Source organism: Desmodus rotundus, chromosome X (genome assembly GCF_022682495.2).
Source record: "Desmodus rotundus isolate HL8 chromosome X, HLdesRot8A.1, whole genome shotgun sequence".
Classification (NCBI taxonomy): domain Eukaryota; kingdom Metazoa; phylum Chordata; class Mammalia; order Chiroptera; family Phyllostomidae; genus Desmodus; species Desmodus rotundus.
Genome location: NC_071400.1, coordinates 88,856,140 through 88,876,223, shown reverse-complemented (window position 1 = coordinate 88,876,223; position 20,084 = coordinate 88,856,140). Strand labels below are relative to the sequence as shown.

General features: G+C 38.3%; 2 protein-coding genes and 1 pseudogene across 2 annotated transcripts in view; all 3 read left to right on the top strand.

Moving 5' to 3' along the window:
* Positions 1-20,084, top strand: part of MBTPS2 (membrane bound transcription factor peptidase, site 2) — a 47,288-nt gene that overhangs the window by 20,562 nt on the left and 6,642 nt on the right. The window contains exons 4-8 of the mRNA XM_024569905.3: positions 1,209-1,312; positions 2,972-3,099; positions 10,807-10,925; positions 11,817-11,997; positions 19,681-19,775. Of these exons, the coding sequence (XP_024425673.2) occupies positions 1,209-1,312; positions 2,972-3,099; positions 10,807-10,925; positions 11,817-11,997; positions 19,681-19,775 (627 nt within the window). The remainder of the gene's footprint in view (positions 1-1,208; positions 1,313-2,971; positions 3,100-10,806; positions 10,926-11,816; positions 11,998-19,680; positions 19,776-20,084) is intronic.
* YY2 (YY2 transcription factor) lies at positions 4,936-6,824 on the top strand. The gene is made up of 3 exons (XM_053917246.1): positions 4,936-5,184; positions 5,611-5,994; positions 6,094-6,824. Exons 1-3 carry the CDS (start codon positions 5,074-5,076, stop codon positions 6,733-6,735), a joined length of 1,137 nt encoding a protein of 378 aa, XP_053773221.1. The 5' UTR covers positions 4,936-5,073; the 3' UTR covers positions 6,736-6,824.
* On the top strand, positions 12,887-13,880 carry LOC139440553 (thioredoxin domain-containing protein 5 pseudogene; annotated as a pseudogene).

The window sequence follows — 20,084 nt, the reverse complement described above, 5'->3', positions numbered from 1 at the left end:
CAGAAAACGTTCATGGGAAAATGTTCGTGAAAGTACTAAGTGAAAGGGTCAGATTTCAAAACCATACGCATAATAAAAGCATAATTTTTAAAAATATCTACATGAAAAGACTAGAATGATATGCATTAAAACATTGAGAATGGTTTTTTGTTTTGGGAGCAAGATTACAGGCTTCTATTTTTCTTTGAGTTTTCAACTTTTCCTGCTTTAAACATAATTTAAAGCAATATTTAATAACAGAAAAAAGGGATTTTCTCCAGAAGGATACCTTTAAGGTCCCAACTTTTAGACTGTGAGAAATAGATGCTCAGTATTTAAATAGTACTGATGCCTGGGGTGCCCCACTTAGCCTAATTCATACTCTTTCCTTAACAGATGACATAACTTGAAGGGAGTATTTACCTTACAAGCAGATTCTTAGGTATCTAAAAACGATTTACCACACAGCCCTTAAATAGCAAACTTCCCTTGTGTATGCAGTGATGTATATCTACACACATCATCTTAGGAACACATGATTACAAGACAACTCTTGGTTCTTCATAGGTTCTTATATGTATGTTCCAAATGTACCTTCTGCATTAAATTTCAATTTTAATATAATATGTATGTATCACATTGCTACTACCAATGTACTAGACAAACTGATGAAATCAAAGACATGGAAGGCATGGTGTTCCCACACTAACAAGGTGCTTTGTTACACTACTTTTAATTAACTTATGTAACTTGAGGCTACTAAAGGGAAATTCATTGATGGGGTTCGGGACACTCTATATTGCTCACATAAGTACTTGGAACCTTGCAATAACAATAGAGAGGAGGGACTAGGAATTGTAACAAAAATTCCCAAATCAGGCTTCCAGCTGACTCCTTCAGTGTCACTTCACATTCCCTGGTCCTTGGTGCTTGGCTGGGCCCTCTAATTCTTTCCTGTGGTGAAGATTTCAGGAAGCTAAAATTTCAACTTTTTAACCTGGTGTTTCCTGTTCTCTTTAGACTGGTGTTGTGGTTAGTTCAAAAGCTGCCAAAAAAAACTGACCAGTGTTTTTACTTTTGTTATCATAGAAATGAAAAAGTGAACCATTGATATTCACATTACTTTTAGTTTATAAAACTTTCAGCTTGGAAGTTTAAGCTTTAATACAGAGTGAACATCATGGTCTCTTGGTGCCCAAGTGTGTATTTATCATTGTGTCTATGAACAGGTTCCTGGTATAAATTTACCCGTCAACCAACTGACCTATTTCTTCGCTGCAGTCCTCATTAGTGGTGTTGTACATGAAATTGGACATGGGATAGCAGCTATTAGGTAATGATATTTACCTTTTTTTTCCTACTACATGCAAAGAAGCTTTCATTTAGGAGATTTTATTACTGAAATCTACATTTGTTATTTTTCTTTCTGTAGATATTATCCAGTGCATGTCCTTTGTTATTATTTTAGGTACCTTCTCTTTTGCTGAGGAGATTTACATATTGATAAATGTGTTCAGTGCACCATGTACATACTGTAATTATAATGTGGGTCTTTCTGTCTTTTGCCCTCTGCCAGCATGGTTATATCCTCATGGTGCTTTAAGATTTTCATCCAATCTTGAAGCTTAATCTTTCTATTCATCATTGGGTCAGAATGATAACCTCTGCACTGCTTCTTAGTACTTTCCTTGGCTTACCAGCTGAAATACTTTCCTGCTTCTACTTAATTGCCTCTGCTAGCTAGAGTAAGAACACTGAAAGCTCTGGGTTTGTTAACAAATATAGCCTATTTAGATACCCAAGTGGAAGAAGGTAAGGGAGGGTGAGACCTGGGTCTCTCTTCAAGTATCATGCCCTCTTCTTGTCGTAACTACCTGAATGTATCGTAATTATACCTGACTATTTTAAAGGCTCCTAAACCTGCAATATCATGATGGGGTAGAAGATGAGTCACAACTCCTCTTCACTCCCACTGATAATCACTGCCATAAGGAACACATACTGATGGGAATGTTCTATCCTTTCAGTGTGTGGACCAGGTAAAAGGTTTTAGATGAGAAGATTTAATCACTTACTACTTTTCAGTTACTTATGAACAAGAGTCTATATAGACTAACAATAAACCTTCATCTTGACTGGTGTACAGTGTAGTGGTTTAAGTGAGTGGCTACTATTTTTAAAAATCTCTTTCACCTTTGCTTCTGCATTTTTAGCATTGCAGCCCTTGGGGTTTTAAATATAAAAGCATTATTAACAGATGATTCATAATATGATGTGGATAATTTATTAATAAAATCACAACTGCCAAGAAAAAGTGAATTTTACTTAGTACTAAGTGATAGCACAATATATTAAGATGCTAATTTATTTTAGAGTAACTATTCAGTCTTACAAGGCTATTAAGTATAATTCCATTTTTAGAGACTGAATTAATTAATAGTTCTCCTAAGGACAGTCTTGAGCATTATACATTTTTTATTGTACTTAGTTTAACATTAATTCAACAGGAATATACTTAGATAAACCTCCACCTTTATTTATAATAGCTAGGAAAAACAAATACAAATGTTTAGATAATTTACTTGAATTATATTTCTACCGTGTTCTTGGAAAATAATATACAGTAAGCCATAAACACGCTTTTCATTTAGTTTCTCATAGAAATAGTAAACTTTTCTTTATGTGTGTGACTAATTTCAAGTTATTTGTTCAGCATACTAGTTTCTAAAAATTTTGCTTAGTTTCTAAAAATTTTGAAGTTGTAAGTCTATTTCAGAATGCCCTGTTTTATAAAATGCAATTTCACGGATGACCAAATCTGTATAGTAAAATTATGATAGAGCTATATAGATAGGTAAACTTTTTGTCTATCCAGAGAGACTTGTATAAGCAAGAATTTGAAGTGCAGTGAGAAGTTTTAAGATTACATATATTATTAATTTCATAAATGCAATACTAGTATTAAATTCCTTTTTCTTATGTGATTTCTTAGGGAACAAGTTCGATTTAATGGCTTTGGGATTTTTCTCTTCATTATTTATCCTGGAGCATTTGTTGATCTGTTCACCACTCATTTGCAACTTATATCACCAGTCCAGCAGCTAAGGATATTTTGTGCAGGTAACAGACTTAAATTTTTTTATTCATCTATGTGTTATTAGTAGTTTCATGGAATGTACGTATATCACAAATAAAAACATCTCATTATGGTTGATAAAGTCATTTTATAAGAATCTCATTCAAAAGTAGTGAAGCAAAATAATTTACATTCCAGTTTCTTCATGAATAACAACTAAAACCAACATAATTTTTAAAAAATTAAAGTAAAATGAGCAAAACATACCATTTTAAAAGAAAACATGACTAAAGCATTAAATGAGACGAAGGGGCACTTAATCATATGGAATATAATCTGCAATGAAAATGTAATCACTGTGAATCTTATTGTATCGAGTAACAAACCATCAAAACAAAAATGGAAAAAGCACAAAGAAAACAACAGGTGTCATAAGAGAGACTCATATCTCTCAACACATGACATATAGGTATGAAAAAGTCAGATCATTGAAGCTCTTAATAAGGTAAAATAGATATGTCAAACTCTACACCACAATTTCAAGTGCTCATGAAACAAAAATTGTCCAATTTCATTCAAAACCATAATTGCAGTATATTTAAAGATGATGATAAAATAATGTGTAAAGTTTGGCCAAAAGGAAAATTCACTGCCTTAGGCAGTTTTATGAAAAGAAATGAAAGTATCAGTTAAACATTCAACTGAAGGAGTGAGAAAAAACTATAAAATAGTTGAGAAATGATGTAATTAGTAAGGATATATAGACAGAAAATAATAAATTGGGAAAAAATACAGCTGTTAAATCTGAGAGTTAGTTATTTGAAAAAAAATATTAAACAATGGGAGAAAGCTTCTATAGACAGAATAAGAAGTCAGATTGGGGAATGACAACTGATATAGAGAAAATTAAAACAATTATAAAACTGTTCTTTGTTCATCTCTGCAAGAAATTTTTAAAGCCCGGGATGATTATAAAAAAAAAAAACCAGCCTAAATAAATCCTAGCAGAGATAGAAAAATATGTGTATACATGGGCTAATTACAATACAAGAAATTAAGAAAGTTAATGAAAAATGCCCCTGAAAGTATCATAGGTGGAATTCTTTCAAATCTTGAAGGAAAAGATTTTTCTTTTTAATTCCAATTTAGTATAAACTCTCCAGATCGTATGGAGAAGGAAACTAAGATTTCTTTAAGCCAGTATAACAGATACATCTTTTAAAGCACCAAAAAAAACTACAGACACATGGTGTGTCTCAACAAAGCAAGGTTGGTTTAACTTTAGGTAGTCTTTTTGAATGTGATAAACATTATTAACCATTGGGGGGAAATCCTTATCTCAGCAGGTATTGAAATAGATATTTAACAAAATTCACTATCTATTAATGGCTAAAGAATAAAAATCCTTAGTAAAAGTAGAAATAGCTGGGTACTTCCTAATGGTATAACACTTAGAAACATTCCTGTTAAAGGACAGACAAGCAATCCCACTATCTCCTATCACTCCTATCAGACTATTAAATAGTCTGTAAATGTGGGTCAGTGCAATTAAATAAGAGGGAAAATAAAAAGTATAAATATTAGGTCTTTTCCCTCCCAGATACTGTTAATACACTTGGGCGGGGGGGGGGCGGGGGGGATGTGGTGTATAAAATAAACGGAAATGAAATATAGAAAAAATAAGTAGAGTCTGGTTACCGAATCAATATTCAAAAGGCAACATTTTGGCGGGTGGGCAGAGCTTAGAGGCCGGAAGGGTAGCGCTCGAAACTATATGGGTGTGTGCGTGGTGGGTATGAGCTTGGATGTGCGCATGCGTGGGGTACCAGGATGCCCAGAATCCCCCGCGTCTTAACAGTTCAATTATTTACGCGCGCGCGGTTCTCTGGCATTCGCGCCAATCTCCAGAGCTCGAGCTTGCTTCTGGAGCTCACACTCTTGTCCTCAGCTTTTCTCTTCCGGAACCTTGCGATACTACGCGCTGCTCAGTAGCAAAATCCTCTTCCGAGCCTTCAGCTATGGCCTCAGACAACATTATCTACATCACCACAGAAAACTCGGAGGTGCCTACCGAGTTTGTGGAGCTGCACGAGATCAACCTGGAGCCCATCCCTCTGGAATCTGTCCCTGTGGGGACTGTTCCTGTGGAGGATGTCCCTGTGGAGACCTTCGCTATGGGGACTGTTCCTGCGGGGGATATCCCTGTGGAGACCTTCGCTATGGGGACTGTTCCTGCGGGGGATATCCCTGTGGAGACCTTCGCTATGGGGACTGTTCCTGCGGGGGATATCCCTGTGGAGACCTTCGCTATGGGGACTGTTCCTGCGGGGGATGTCCCTGTGGAGACTTTCGCCATGGGGACTGTTCCTGTGGGGGATATCCCTCTGGAGACTTTCACCATGGAGACTGTTCCTGTGGGGGATATCCCTGTGGAGACCTTCGCTATGGGGACTATCCCTGTGGAGACTTTCGGTATGGGGACTATCCCTGTGGAGACTTTCGCTATGGGGACTGTTCCTGTGGGGGATATCCCTGTGGAGATCACCCCCATGGAGCCAGTGACGATGGAAACCTTTGCATATGAGGATATTGGCGGCAGTTGGGTGCAGGGTGTCGACGACAGTGCGTCTCTGGTTGCACTGCACCCGCTCTTTTTTAGCCAAAACCAAGGGGACCGCGACGAAGAAACGGTGATGGTACAAACTCAGGAGGAGGTGGTAGGCTACTGCGAGTTAGGCGACCCACCCCGTAGCAACTTCCAGGCGCAGCAAATGGGTGCCTCGGTGGAGGAAGATATCTACTTCCAGCAGGTCCTGGCTTCCCTGGAAGCGTCCACGTCGTCGTCATCGACCCAGAGCCACCCTAAGAAGCGCAACCGCAGCAAAAAGCCCAGCGTCGGTAAGCAGAGCTCCAGCAGCAGCACAGCCGCGGCTGGGACAGCGGTCGGGAAGGTGGCGGCGGCGGGGGCGGCAGCGGCGGCGGGGACTGCGGCCGGGGCAGCGACCCGGACGGCGGCCAGGAGGGCTGCTGGGACGGAGGCAGCGACAGTGGGAAGCTGCAGGAAGTGGGAGCAGAAGGAGGTGTTTATCAAAACCCTGGAGGGCGAGTTTTCAGTCACCATGTGGTCCCCACGCAATGAAGGAGACCAGGAGACTGAAGCACCGGTTGTGGAGAACTCACCACCCGATTTTTCAGAGTACATGAAGGGAAAGAAACTTCCTCCTGAAGGAATACCTGGCATGGACCTGTCAGATCCCAAACAGCTGGCAGAATTTACTAAAATGAGGCCAAAAAGGCCCAAAGATAATGTTCCAAGGACAGTGGCTTGCCTTTATACGGGCTGCGGAAAGATGTTCAAAGATATTGGATCTATGAGAAAGCATCTGAGCATCCACGGTCCAAAAGCCCACATATGTGCAGAATGTGGCAAAGGTTTTATTGAGAGTTCAAAACTGAAACGACATCACCTGGTGCATTCTGGAGAGAAGCCCTTTCAGTGCACGTTTGAAGGCTGCGGAAAACGCTTTTCCCTGGATTTCAATTTGCGTACACATGTACGAATCCATACTGGTGACAAGCCTTATGTGTGCCCCTTCGAAGGTTGTGATAGGAAGTTTGCTCAGTCAACTAACCTGAAATCTCATATCTTCACGCATGCTAAGAGCAAAAATAGTCAGTAAAAAGGAGAGAAAACCCTTTTATGATTCCTAAGGGTCATATTTTGAGAAGTTAAAAATTTTAAAGATTACATTGTTAAAATGTCATGTTTTGATAGAGTAGTAAAAAGTGAAAAAAGGTTTAAAAATATATATGAGAGTACATTGTTAAGATGCTTTATCTTGTTCTGTAATATTATTTGAAAAATACGGGTTTTTTTGTAAAGTTTGATCCCAATAGGAGGATAATTCATGAACCTCACATCAAAAGATTTTTTAATGCAACTATACTAAAAATTGGACTTTTCAGATTCAATTTCACCTGTTTACAAATGTTTAAAGTTCTGTGTTTTCCAAATACTTATGTTTATACTTTTAAAAATATGTTTAATAATTAACTATATGTGTCGGGGGGTTTTGAATGTTGACAACTCTGCTGTAGATTTTAAGAGAATGAACAGTTATATGCATACATATATTTCCACTTTAAAAAAGGTTAAATAAGTTTTGTTTGATATCTTAATTTTGGTTGTATTCTTTGATATTAACACATTTTGCATAACTGTCTTTTAGCTGCATTGAATTATATATGTAGCATTGAATATTAGATGTGACTTAATAGTATTAGTCAATTTAAACTTATCTTAGTCATTTTATTTCCCCCAAACACTGCCAAGTAGTGTTATTTAATGTAATTTCTTTGCCCCTTTAGTTACAGAGTGGTGCTCAGTTGTAGTTGTATTGTTTATATACTGACTTTTTTTAACACTTGATATGTATACCTTATATAATAGAAAAGACAAACATAAAATACCTGTTCTAAAAAAAATAAAATAAATTTGCCTACATAAATACTGTAGCTAGAAAATAGAGAAAACGGGGGAGGTTGCCACTGGCATCTGGGGAGTAGAAGCCAAAGATGCTGCTAGACATCCTGCAATGCATGAGTCAGTCCTCCAACAACAAGGAATTATCTGCCCCAAAATGCCAATAGAAACCCTGCTGTGACTAATGTAAAAGTTGTAGTGGATTTATTTGATGTACTTATTAATGGATAGAGGTTGTTTAAATAAAGGAAATGTATGTTTTCAACCACCCTGGTTGCTTCTTAGCCATCATGGGGAAATCGGGAATCTACAGCGGGTGGTCTGGTACCAGCTGCGACCCTGTCAAGGCATAGGAGTTTGCCCAGAGTCAAGGGATCACTTCTGCTGTGTGCTACCCTGACTGTTGTTTGGATGGGAGAGTTAGTGAGGATGCAACCATCTAGGCAGTCCTGGTGGACTGTTTCATACTGATGTGGGTTGGGGTAGCTGAATTTAGGACATGAATTTAGGAATGGTGACAAATGTAATCAGTGAGGATGGATTATTTTGTGGAATTGTGTTGGGGCCAGCAACTTGGTGAGGGGGGTGGGAAGTGGCAGGGAAGTGGAAGTGGGAAGTGGAAGTGGGAAGTGGAAGTGGAAGTGGCAGGAAGTGGAAGTGGGAAGTGTCAATACAAGTGACCTGTATTCCAAAATTAGTGTCATTAGTGTAAATTCCAGTGTGCCAAAGAATTAGTGTGGGGTTTTTTGTGTGTGTTTTGTTTTAATTTTGTTTTATAAATGAAGCTATAAAAGTAGTACAAGAAAACAGGTTATCTTCTATAGTCTTGAACTGGAAAAGACTTGATACAAAGGAACAATTTGAACACACCAAAATTTAAAATGTCTGAATAAACAAGACTATAAACCAAGCCAAACAACACACTGGAGGAAATGATTAAATAACTCTTACAAAAGACCAAATTCCTCAATGTATATATTGCAAATAACAGTATCTGCAAATTAGTAAAACAAAACAAAAAACAACCCAGTCAAAAACGTAAACAGGGAAGGGATAGAACTAGTTCTCAAGGAAATAGAAATAGCCTTTTAATAAATAGAAATAAACATGAAAATTGTACAAACTCATAATTAAAGAAATAGAAATTAAGACATTTTACTTTTCACCTAACAGATGTCAAAGTGTGAAATTATGGTAGCATCCAGTGTTGTTTAGAAAGAAGGTGGGAAAATATGCCAATTATGAGAACATAAATTAATACAAACTCACTGGAGGTCAATTTTAATACAAATATTTTTTGATACACCAATTCCTTTCCTATGTAATTTTCCATACCCTTACAGATGCATATTTAATTAGATGCATAACAATATGAGCAAAGCTGTTTGTTGCAGCATTGTATGAAAAAGTTAAAACAGCCTAAATGATCATTAGTAGGGAAATGAATTTTAAGTCAATATGTTTTTAAAAAATGGGTTACTCTGTAGTTCATATAAGAAAGGGGATGAATGTGCAGAAAAGGGAAAAGACCAAAATAGATAAATGAAAAAGCAAAATATGGTTTCTGATAGTTTGATAACATTTGGTGTTTTTTAAAAATAACTGTTATACACATGGACAAAACCAAGGGGGAGGGTGGAGGTGGGGGAGGGAGGTGGGTTTGGCTGGGATGGGGTGGAGGGGTGGGGAGAAAATGCAGACAATAATTGAACAGCAATAAAAAAGATTTAATTAAAAAATTAAAATAAAAAAATAATAAATAACTTATAGAACAGAAAAGATTATTTACCTATATCTCCTGGACTATATTTGTTCTGGATATTTTTGGAATTTAACGACTTATAACACCCAAAAAGAGGAAGGGTTAGATCCTTACAATGTGAATGTGGTATGCAGAACGTCTATTAGCTAAGTATCTGGCTGTTATAATAGCTAAAAATAACAGGCTTAAACTCATAAATGTAAGTAGCTCAGTGCTGATATGATAATTCTATGATTTGGGGGACTCAGGCCTTTTCTGTCTAGTTAGCTCTGCTATTCCTAACATGCAGCTTCTATGTTGTAGACTCAGGTTTAGCTCCCTCATTCCAGCCAGTAGGACAGGAATATTCCCATTACTTCCACTCACATCCTCTTGTTCAAAACAGTCATATGACCACACTCAGCTTCCTGAGAGTCTGGGAAATGTCTTTAGGTTACATTTCTCTCACTATAGAACATTGGTTCTCAACCACTGATGCTCTCACCTCCCTGGGAATGTATGGAATGTGTGGAGTGGGAGCAGTTCTTTGGTTCTCTGACAGGAGAGCACTGTTGATATTTAATGGATGGAGCCAGGAATGCTAAATATCCTGTAATGTAAGGGACAGACTTGCACAACCAAGAATCACACTGCTCAAAGTGCTAGTAGTGCCCGCACTCTTCCCCGTGGCAAAAACTAGTATAAGAAGGGAAGGATAGGTATGGAGGGAGGGGCTGTATAGTGGTGTGCTGGTGTATGTTTTAACACCTGACTCTGAAAGGGAGGGTGGGGAGCTCTGATATGCAGCATTTGCTGGTTTCTGTCTTGTAAATATGTGGTCCCACCATGACCAATTTCAAGGTGCAAACCTGGAGTCCCTGAAAGAAGCACTGGGAAGGGATGCACACAGTTGGCTATGGCATGCTGGTAGAAGCAGGCTCCAGCACACTACTCTATATATGATGGAGGTAGTTATAGTCTGTGACATGATGTTAGATACATACTCTATTCGGCTCACCAATAGTATTCTCCATGATAGTTTAATTCTTAAAACAATTTCTTTTTTCAAATACCATTTGGATTTCCATACCCCAGTTTAGCAAGAATGTTTATTTCCTCTTAGCTTTTATTTGAATAGCTCTGATAATTCCTTTCAAAGATCACAAGTATGTTTATATTAATTATGTATACATTTTCTGAAGAGGATGTAGTAAATAGAAGATATTAATTCTATTCATGATATATACATATATATATATATATATATCAGGTATATATAATAGAGTATAGATTTTATTAGTGTTATATTACCACGTGGTATTAACATGCTTATTTTACATTTTAATATCTGAAATGAAAGAGGCCTCTAACTGAACATCTGTCTGCTGTACTAAGTAGATCTATGTGCCTCACAGCTTCTTCTGGTTACTTTCCTAATTTATAAGAATGCCCGGGTGTTATGAGATCCAAATACCTATGTCATTCCTTCCCCTGGTTGAGCTTATTCCTTTTTTTTCCTCTTTTCAGGTATCTGGCATAATTTTGTCCTTGCACTCCTGGGTATTTTAGCTCTTGTTCTCCTCCCTGTGATTCTCCTCCCCTTTTACTACACTGGAGTTGGGGTGCTTATCACTGAAGTTGCTGAGGTAAATGATGGATTACTTAGGCATTCTTTTACCAGATTTTGTGATATAACACTTAGCATTTTATATCAGGGGCTTTTATTCAAGTTCTCATAGACAGAATGGTCAGTTTCTCCTGAAGAAATTATTGGCAGCCCTTTCAAATCAGATAGTTTGGTGAAACACACCGTCTTTTTAAAAAAACTAAAAATTGTTTCTGTTCTTAGTTATAAAAATAGTATCAAGATTTTCCACCTGTAGTTAATGAAATGCATCATTTACTTTTACTGTTTATGTTTATAACTCTGCTTTTGAGTCAAATATCTTTACTTGTAAGAAGTAAGAAAGATGAAACCTAGGCTAGCCAGCCAGAACATTTGATGGGAGCTTATGTCTTCAACTCTGTGTTTCACTCCCTTAGTCAATAACTACTGAGATAGCATCAAGTCTTCTATTCAGACTTAGGGAAGAGAAAAATTACCTTTGTGAGCAAGTGGCTCACATATTCATTGTACTGACAGTATCACCTGCATATTTGGGACTATATCTAGAGAAGGACTTGCCTTACAGTTTTATCCACTGAGGATATAGAAAAATGAAGGCCTTCTGATAACTACTTTCACAAAAAATTTAGTAACTATTTTAAAAAGCTATCATTTCAATCTTAACTGCTGGCAAGTAGGTTTTTGTTTTCTCAGTTGCAAAAAATTCAAAATCTTGGAGAAGTAGTAAAAGTAACTAATTGTTGGGTTTTGTTTTAATTTTCTAAGATTATACATCTTGGATTCAAAGCTGGATTGTTTTCTGTATTTTTCAAAATAATCTACTTAATCAACTCTGTCTTTAATTACTTGCTGAAATTAATCATAGCTTGTTTACACACATTATCTGATTTGTTTTTGCCCTCTTTCCAAGGACTCGCCTGCAGTTGGACCCAGAGGCCTTTTCGTGGGAGACCTTGTTACCCATCTACAGGATTGTCCTGTTACTAATGTTCAAGATTGGAATGAATGTCTAGATACCATTGCCTATGAACCCCAAATTGGTTACTGCATAAGTGCATCAACTTTACAACAGTTAAGCTTCCCAGTTAGAGGTATGTATATTTCCCCCAGTATAATACTTCAAGCAGCAGTTTGGTGAACTTTGCCATTCACCAATCTTAGATCATGTCTATAGATTTATTTTGTTCTAATTTCTTTAAAACAAATGAGAAAAGTGTTCCTGGCTGGTGTGGCTCAGCAGATTGAGCGCTGGCCTGCAAATCAGGGGGTCACCGGTTCGATTCCCAGTCAGGACGTGCTTGAGGGACAGCCACACATTGATGTTTCTCTCCCTCTCTTTCTCCCTCCCTTCCTTCCCCTTTCTTTAAAAGTAAAGAGATAAAATCTTTTTACAAAGTAAAATAATAAATGAGAAAAGTAATAATAGGCCCGAACTAGTAAACATTCATGGTAAATCAGGTACTAATATGTATATTACCTTTATTATACATTATTGTGGAACTCCTTATTTTATAACATCATATTTGAGTTTCAGGACTCTTATATCTAATTATTTATGCATTCAAAAAAAAAAAAACAACAACAAAACTTGTATACTCTGCGGGGCAGGGTGCGGGCACCATGGAGACGCCTGCTGCCACTGTGAGAATGCTCCAGCCTGGCCTCTGGAAGGGGTGCGCCAGCCACGCCTCCATGCCCCAAACCCCTACTCCCATGCTTCCTCCCAATGTTGCCCTGGCCTCTGACTCTGGGTGCGCAGCTGCTGCTGCTGTTTGTTTGGCCATAGCAGCAGCGGGTGCTGGAGTGCCACAGCCTAGGAGCCAGACGCGGCGCTGGTGGCGGCATACCGGCCTAAGAGGGGGTAGGGCAGGACCTGCACGCCAAGCACCTTTACACAGCTGACATGTTCACACACGGGATCCAGAGTGCCACACACTTGTCATGTACTGTGGGCACTGCCACTGGCTGCAACCTGCTTGAAATGACCTGGGAGATGAGTACTGCAGCAGGGAAGATGCCAAAGTCTATGTGGCTAAAGTAGACTACGCAGCCAACTCAGACATGTGCTCCTTTCAGGGCGTGCAAGGATACCCCATCTTAAAAGTTTTTCAGCCTGGCCAAGAAGCTGTAAAGTACCAGGGTCCCTGGGACTTCCAAACACTGGAAAACTGGATGCCACAGACACTGAATGAAGAGTCCGTCACACCAGAGTCAGAGGTAGAACCACCCAAAGCCCTTGAGTTCAAGCAGAAGCTGTATGAGCTTTCAGCGAGCAACTTTGAGCTACAGGTCGTAGAAGATGACCACTATCAAGTTCTTTGCTCCATGGTGTGGTCACTGCAAAGCTCTGGCTCCAGCCACCGAGCAGCTAGCTCTGGGCTGTGAACATTCTGAAACTGTCAAGATTGACAAGGATAACTGTACTCTGGTGGACTCTGTTCAGGAAACTAGGTTTGTGGCTTTCCTACTCTTCTCTGGTTCTGAGGTGGTAAAAAGATTCAGAGTCCACAGTGCTGGCTGCCGAGCGTGGGGCCAACAAGGGACTCACAGAAAATAACTTAGGTGACATCATTGCAGAAGGAATAACCTTCACCAAGTTTTATGCCCCATGGTATGGTCATTGTAAGAATCTGGCTCCTGCTTGGGAAGAACTCTCTAAAAAGGAATTCCCTGGTTTGGTAGAGGTCAAGACCCCTGAAGTGGACTGTACTGCTGAACAGAATACAGAGGTGGGCAAAAATAGGCTTACAGTTATAAGTACGCAAAACAGTTTATTCTTTTATCATTATTTAGTAGTTATTATTTTCCATATGAACAACCGTAAACCTACTTTTGCCCTCCCCTGTATTTGCAGCAGGTAGGAGGCTATCTATCTCCCATTGATGCTTTTCTGTGAAGGAAAAAAAGTCAGTGAGCACAGTGGAAGCAGAGACCTTGAATTGTTGCACCACTTTGTTCTGTGCCGGGTGAATGGAAAAACTGTGAAAATGCGGGTGCAAGTTGCCTCTCCTGCCTGGCCTTCTGGACCCAGTGTCAAGGAGCTGAATCATGCGGATGTTGCAGAGTTTCAGTGGTGGTTATTCAGAAAGGTGAATGTACTAAGCTTGTGGTATCTTGTGTGTGTTTTTTAAGCCAACATACTGTACAGATTCTTTATTAAGTTTTCTTTAAGTACACATGTAGCTCCTGATCCCTTTACAAACTATTTTCAGTGGCAATCTATCATCCCCTTCAACCTTTTATTGGTGAAATCTAAATGGTTTCCTTTGAGATGAAAATAGACTTGAGGAAAATCAAATTGCTGGGTTATTTTTGGCTCCTGAGTTTTATTAGTGAAAACATCATCCAAAGCATGGTGTTTGAACTGCCCACAAGTTATGGAAAGTGGCCATGTGACAGTATTGATATTCCTCTGATCCGCAGGTCACAATTGACTTACTAATAATGTGATTGGTCTGTAACTTGGAGCAGATTTAAAAACAAAAACCCCACACTTCTGGAGGTTACCTTCATGGCCACTCCTGGATTTTGTTTTTGTTAATACTTCTCTCATTGCAAGAGGTTTGCCATGATGAAAGCAATGGTACTTTGACATGTGCCTGTATGAGATAACATTTATGCCATAATCTTAGGTGTGTGTCGATATTTGTCAAATCAGTTATTGTTCAAGGGATACTTCTGTTTGTTTCTCATGGGTGAATGGTTTCATTAATTATGTTAATATTAAGTCAGAGTCCATGCGAAGATGTTTAAGATTCAAAATCTGTTTGAGTCCATATTTAAGACTTGATATCTCCCATGGAAAATGTGGGCATGGAAAGTTCCACAAGGCTCTTCCTGACTGTTCTGTTAACTCATAGAAAGATTCTGGTTATATCTGCCACCTGAGGCAAGAGGACTAGATGAGCTTTTCTGGGTGCAGGTATCGGGGACCAAGGGAACTTTGCAGCTTCACTACAGAGCCCTAACTGGTAGCAGTTTCAGTTCTGCTTCTAGTTAGTCCTTTCAGAGACTCATCGTACACCCTCTGCCTTTGCAGAGGTTGACCCTCCGCTGTGTGAAGAGTGGGATTAACTTGACCTAAAAGCCAAAGAATGAAGTAGGCAGGGCTGAGTCAGAGCTGAAACAGATCTTGCTACCATCAGTACCATCCTGGTTATTAAACATTTTTACTATCACCCTTGGACATAAGCAACCATAGGACTAGGCTCCCCTAAGATAGGTACGTGTATCTTCTTTGCCATCAAATTGTTTATACTTTGATACTTTCTAAATAAACTCTTTTTTAAAAATTGGGTTAAGTCAGATTTTAAACTCAATCATAACCAGTTAAATTCCAGTAATTAAATGTCCCTGTGCTATATGGATGATGGGATTGTCCAAAACTATTTGGGGTCGTTATTTTACGTGGCAGATATTCGGTGGAAGTAATCTTGTCTTCCAAAAATATCCCCTGAAGTCAGATCTATTGTTCCATGTAGCAGGTGGCAGGGTGAAGCAAGTTTATTCTCAGAAGCTGCCAAATTTATTTTGAGTTCTTTCAGCTCTGAAAAATCAGTCTCCCAACTCTTTATATAAAATTATGGGGTACCAAATTGTTGGAAGTGTTGGAAAACACAAATTATGCTCATAAACTATATCTTTAAGTCAAGAAATGTCCTGCATCCTTGTCCACATTTACTGGGGTTAGGAAGTATGATTAACAATCAAAAATAACCTTACTGAGGTGCTGTGTACAACAATGATAAAGTAGTAAGAACTGATTTTCAAACTTTTTTTTTCAAGTGTAATTTTGTATGTATAACCATTTTTAAGAACTTTGTATTATAAAATTTTTTTTTAACTTACGTAAGTCAAGAGAGTGGTATAAGTGAACTCATGCATCCTTCTTCCAACTTCAGCAGTTATCAACATTTTGCCAATTTTTTTCATTGAATCACCTCACTTCTGGGGGGAGTATTTAAAGTACATCCCAGGCATCCTATCCTTTCATCCATAACTTCAGCATGTCTTTAAGAGAAGGTGACTTTTTAAACATGACCACAGTACTCTTATCAAACCTAACAAAATTAATAATAATTCCTAACAGCCCATTGGTTTTCCCTGTTATGTTTTTCCCCTTGGCTTATTTCAGTTGGATGGTATGTCTTTTAAGTCTCTTAACTTGTAACAATTCTCCTTGGTTTTTTTTTTTTTTTAAGATATCATTTATTTGTTGAAGAAAACTGAGTTATTTGTTTTGTTAGATTTCCCATATTCTGGATTTGTCTAATTATATCTTATCCTTGTGATGTCATTATGTTCAGATGTCCCCCAAATTTCTTATAAACAGTGATTAGGTCTACAGGTTTGATTATACTCAGGATCCATTTGAGGGGGGTGGCAAAAGTACTCCTGGGTAGCACTCAATACTTCCTATCACATCATGTCAGGAGGCAGGGTGAAGTTGTCTCCTTTCTGGTGATGTTGATGAAATGGGCTAACCTGATTTTTTTTTTAAGGTTGAAATATTTGTAAATTTTTCCTCTTCTCCAGAGCCACTTATCTTCCAAAATTTTTCAGTTGTCAGAAGGTTGGTATGTAACCCACAATGTGCTCTTCTCTGAGAGAAATATTTTATGATTGCATATTTGTTAATGTGACCCAGTAGAATTCTAAAATAAAATGTTTTTAGACCTAACTTTTCTTAAATTGATAAACAGAAATATCAAGTTTACTTCTCACACAGTAACAAGGTATTTAACTTTTTACTGGAAAATTCTGTGTGTTATTAGCTACTTAATCTTGTCAGGACATTCACAGCCACGGCTTTATGTTTGGGTTGGAAAAATCACCATAGGAAGAAGCCATTGCCCAGAGGTAGAAAATCGGTGGAAACCTGGGTGCCAAATCCAGCCTTGGCAGATGTATTTGGTTTGGCTTGCACTGTATTTTTTAAATTTTTAAATGGCTGCTAATATTTAAAATGCAAGAGGGTTCAAATGAAGGTCCAGCTTTCTGACGTCTCTTGAAATAAAATGGATGAACTGTTGAATCTGGGCCCCAAGTTGAGTGGCCTGGCTGCTAACTCCTTAGAATAGGGTGCATGTTTTCTAATTCATTACAGTCTCTACTCTTTTCTGCTTTTCCACACACTATCCATTTCATTTAGTTTGGTATTTGCTCGACTCTTTTAAGCATTTGTGTTACCACATGCTGTATCAACAGTAATAGCAAATTCTTGACTTTCATTCTATATTGGATACAATCCTCCAAGAAAAGTCAGTGGTCAAGCATCAGATGTAATTTTGTTTGTTTAGAGAGGAGAAGGGGGAGAGAAAGAAAGGGAGGGAGACATCAACATGAGAGAGAAACATCGACTAGTTGCCATATATATGCACCCTGACCGGGAACCAAACCCATAACCTAGGCATGTGCCCTGACCAGGAATGGAACAGGTGATCTTTTGGTTTGCAGGACAACACTCAACGAACTGAGGCGCACCAGCCAGGGCATGATGTGATTTTTAAAAAAATAATTACTAATACAAAGGCAAGTAATATAGAACATCATTTAAGTGTTCGGTGCATATCGAATTATCTACCCTGTATAGGATACTGAGAAACCTTCAAGGAGCTTCAAAGAAACAGACCATTATTATAGCACGAGGTTGGATGTAAAGTAATGACTAGAACCATTGGGAGTGGTGGCAGTCAGTCTTGACTGGGGAGATTGGGGCAAAATTCATAGCAGCAGCCCTTTGAGTTGATCCTAACAGTGAGTTTAATTTCAGGAGGCCAAGATAGAAGTGAACCTTGGCACCGTGACTAGAAGGTGTTCAAAGACCTGCTAGTAATTTGGTTCGGCAAGAGAATAGTATGAGATAAGATGATAAAAAGTGAAAGTCCTTAAGTTTTAGGCGATGAAATTTAGATTTTATTTGGGAATAGTGCAGAGTCTTTGGAAATGTTAGATTAGAGGACTTACATTCTTATAGTTCTACATTGGCTGGTTAATTTGAAGCATTCAGTATGTGGGACAGGCTTGCATGTGCCTGCTTGGTGGTGAGTAAACAAGACTCATCAGGGCTTTGTTCAGATGGTTCAGGTGAGAAGGAATTAGAGTCTGTACTCAGGTGGGAACAGATAAGGAAAAAATGATGAGGTAAATATTGGTAGGACTTGGCAACTGACCAACCAAAGAGAACACTGAGGGGTTTAGCCAGGATTGATTTTTTAAAAAATTCTAAACAGCCCTGGCTGGTGCAGCTCATTGGATTGAGTGCCATTCTGCGAATCAAAGGGCCGCCGGTTCGATTCCCAGTCAGGACACATGCCTGGATTGCAGGCCAAGTCCCCTTTTGGAGGCACCCAAGAGGCAACCACACGTTGATGTTTCTTTCTCTTTCCCTTCTCTAAAAATAAATAAAATCTTGGGAAAAAATAAAATAAAATAAAATTCTAAACAACGTTTTACCTTATTATGCTTTACCGTTCAGCTGATGAGTGACTGTGGACACAGGTTTGTCAGTGACATTAGGTATTCACAGTTTACTTTCACATTTTAAATATGATTTGTCACCCAAAATTTAAGTATCTGTTCAGTTATGCTAAGAAAACGAAACTACCCATACAGCCAACTATTGCAGAGGAGAAATCGATGCATTGGTTAGTTTGCTTTACCTGTTGTTCTCCACTTACATTGGCCAAGGAGAGAGAGCAATGGTGGCAAGGCAACATCCAGTGTAGCCAATACAAGGTGTCTTCCTTAAATAACCTAGTTTAAAAAAAAAAACTATTTGAAAACAAACAAATACAAAGTCCTTATAAAATTGCATTGCATATCAACTAACGTTTTCATGCTAGTGTTTCTGAAGACATTTTGGTAATACCGAAGCTTTTTTTTTTGTACTGGGAAATGTACTTCTTTTTGTAATACTGTGGTAACTTTGTTCTTGAGCCTGTCTTCCTCAGCACAGAAGAGTATGGTAGTATGAATGTAAGATTCTAAATTGAACTGGTCCTTTCCATACATCAATTTATGCTTTACGAGTTTGATGTGCTAAATGCAGGAAATCTTCCAAACTAAAGACGTAGAAATCATTTTTCGTGCCATCTGCATCAGTGATTTAGCTTCCTTATTCTGCTCCAGGTATCAGTGAAGCAGTCTGCCAAAGAACTTTGAAAAAATAAATTAATACTGAGAATAAACAGTTGTTTCTCTCGTCTTTCAAAAATGGTAACTGGATTATTGTTATGCAGGCAAATGTGTACATACCTGTGGGGTTGAATTGGGCTGCCCTGGTTTGGGGAGGAAAACCCCAAGGTAAGACTGGAGTTGAGATAAGTGTTCGATATGATAAGTATTTCCTTAGGAATGAGTCTCTGGGTATCCTTGGGCCCACTCTGTTTGCTAACACCACAGCACAGGAGTTCAGTAGTAATACTGGATCAGTGGCATTAGGGCAGCTAACAGTGGCTCATTAAATACTTGGTGCTTGACCAGCTGGAATTACTGCAAAACCCACTGAGACACTGGAGCTCCAGCTTTATGAGTGAGTAAGTTTATATGAAGATGGCTAACCTAGGGTAAGTGTTGCTTCTTGATTTCAAGTTGAACATACATCTTTTTGTAATGTAAAATCAAACTACAGTGAGTAGCCATTAAGCTGAACTTTAAGTTACCCAGTTGTTTCTGAACTCATATGCATTTTACTTACTGTTTTTGTCTGGAAAGCAAAATTTTCTTACAGTGTACTTATATATAACAGATTCTCATAAACTATTTCCCTTTAGCATACAAACGGCTAGATGGTTCCACTGAATGCTGTAACAATCAAAGCCTCACAGATGTGTGCTTTTCCTACAGAAATAATTTTAATAAGCGTTTGGTAAGTTGTCCTTGAAGCTGTCTTGCTTGTCTGATATAATTGTAAATAAGCAGATAGAGCTAAAATAGAATATATGAAAACTTCTCCCTTTTGCTTTGTATCATTTTGCTAAAATCTCTACATTTCACATGTCACTTTTCATCTGAGAATGTTTAAAAATTTATAGTGATAATATCTTATTTGGACAAAGTAGAATACTTGAATCTAATTTATAGTATGTGCACATAAATGACATTTCTTTTACATGAACTTCTTTCCTAATATGCTAGATGACATGACAGATATTGAAGGACTGTAACTTGGTGCTTT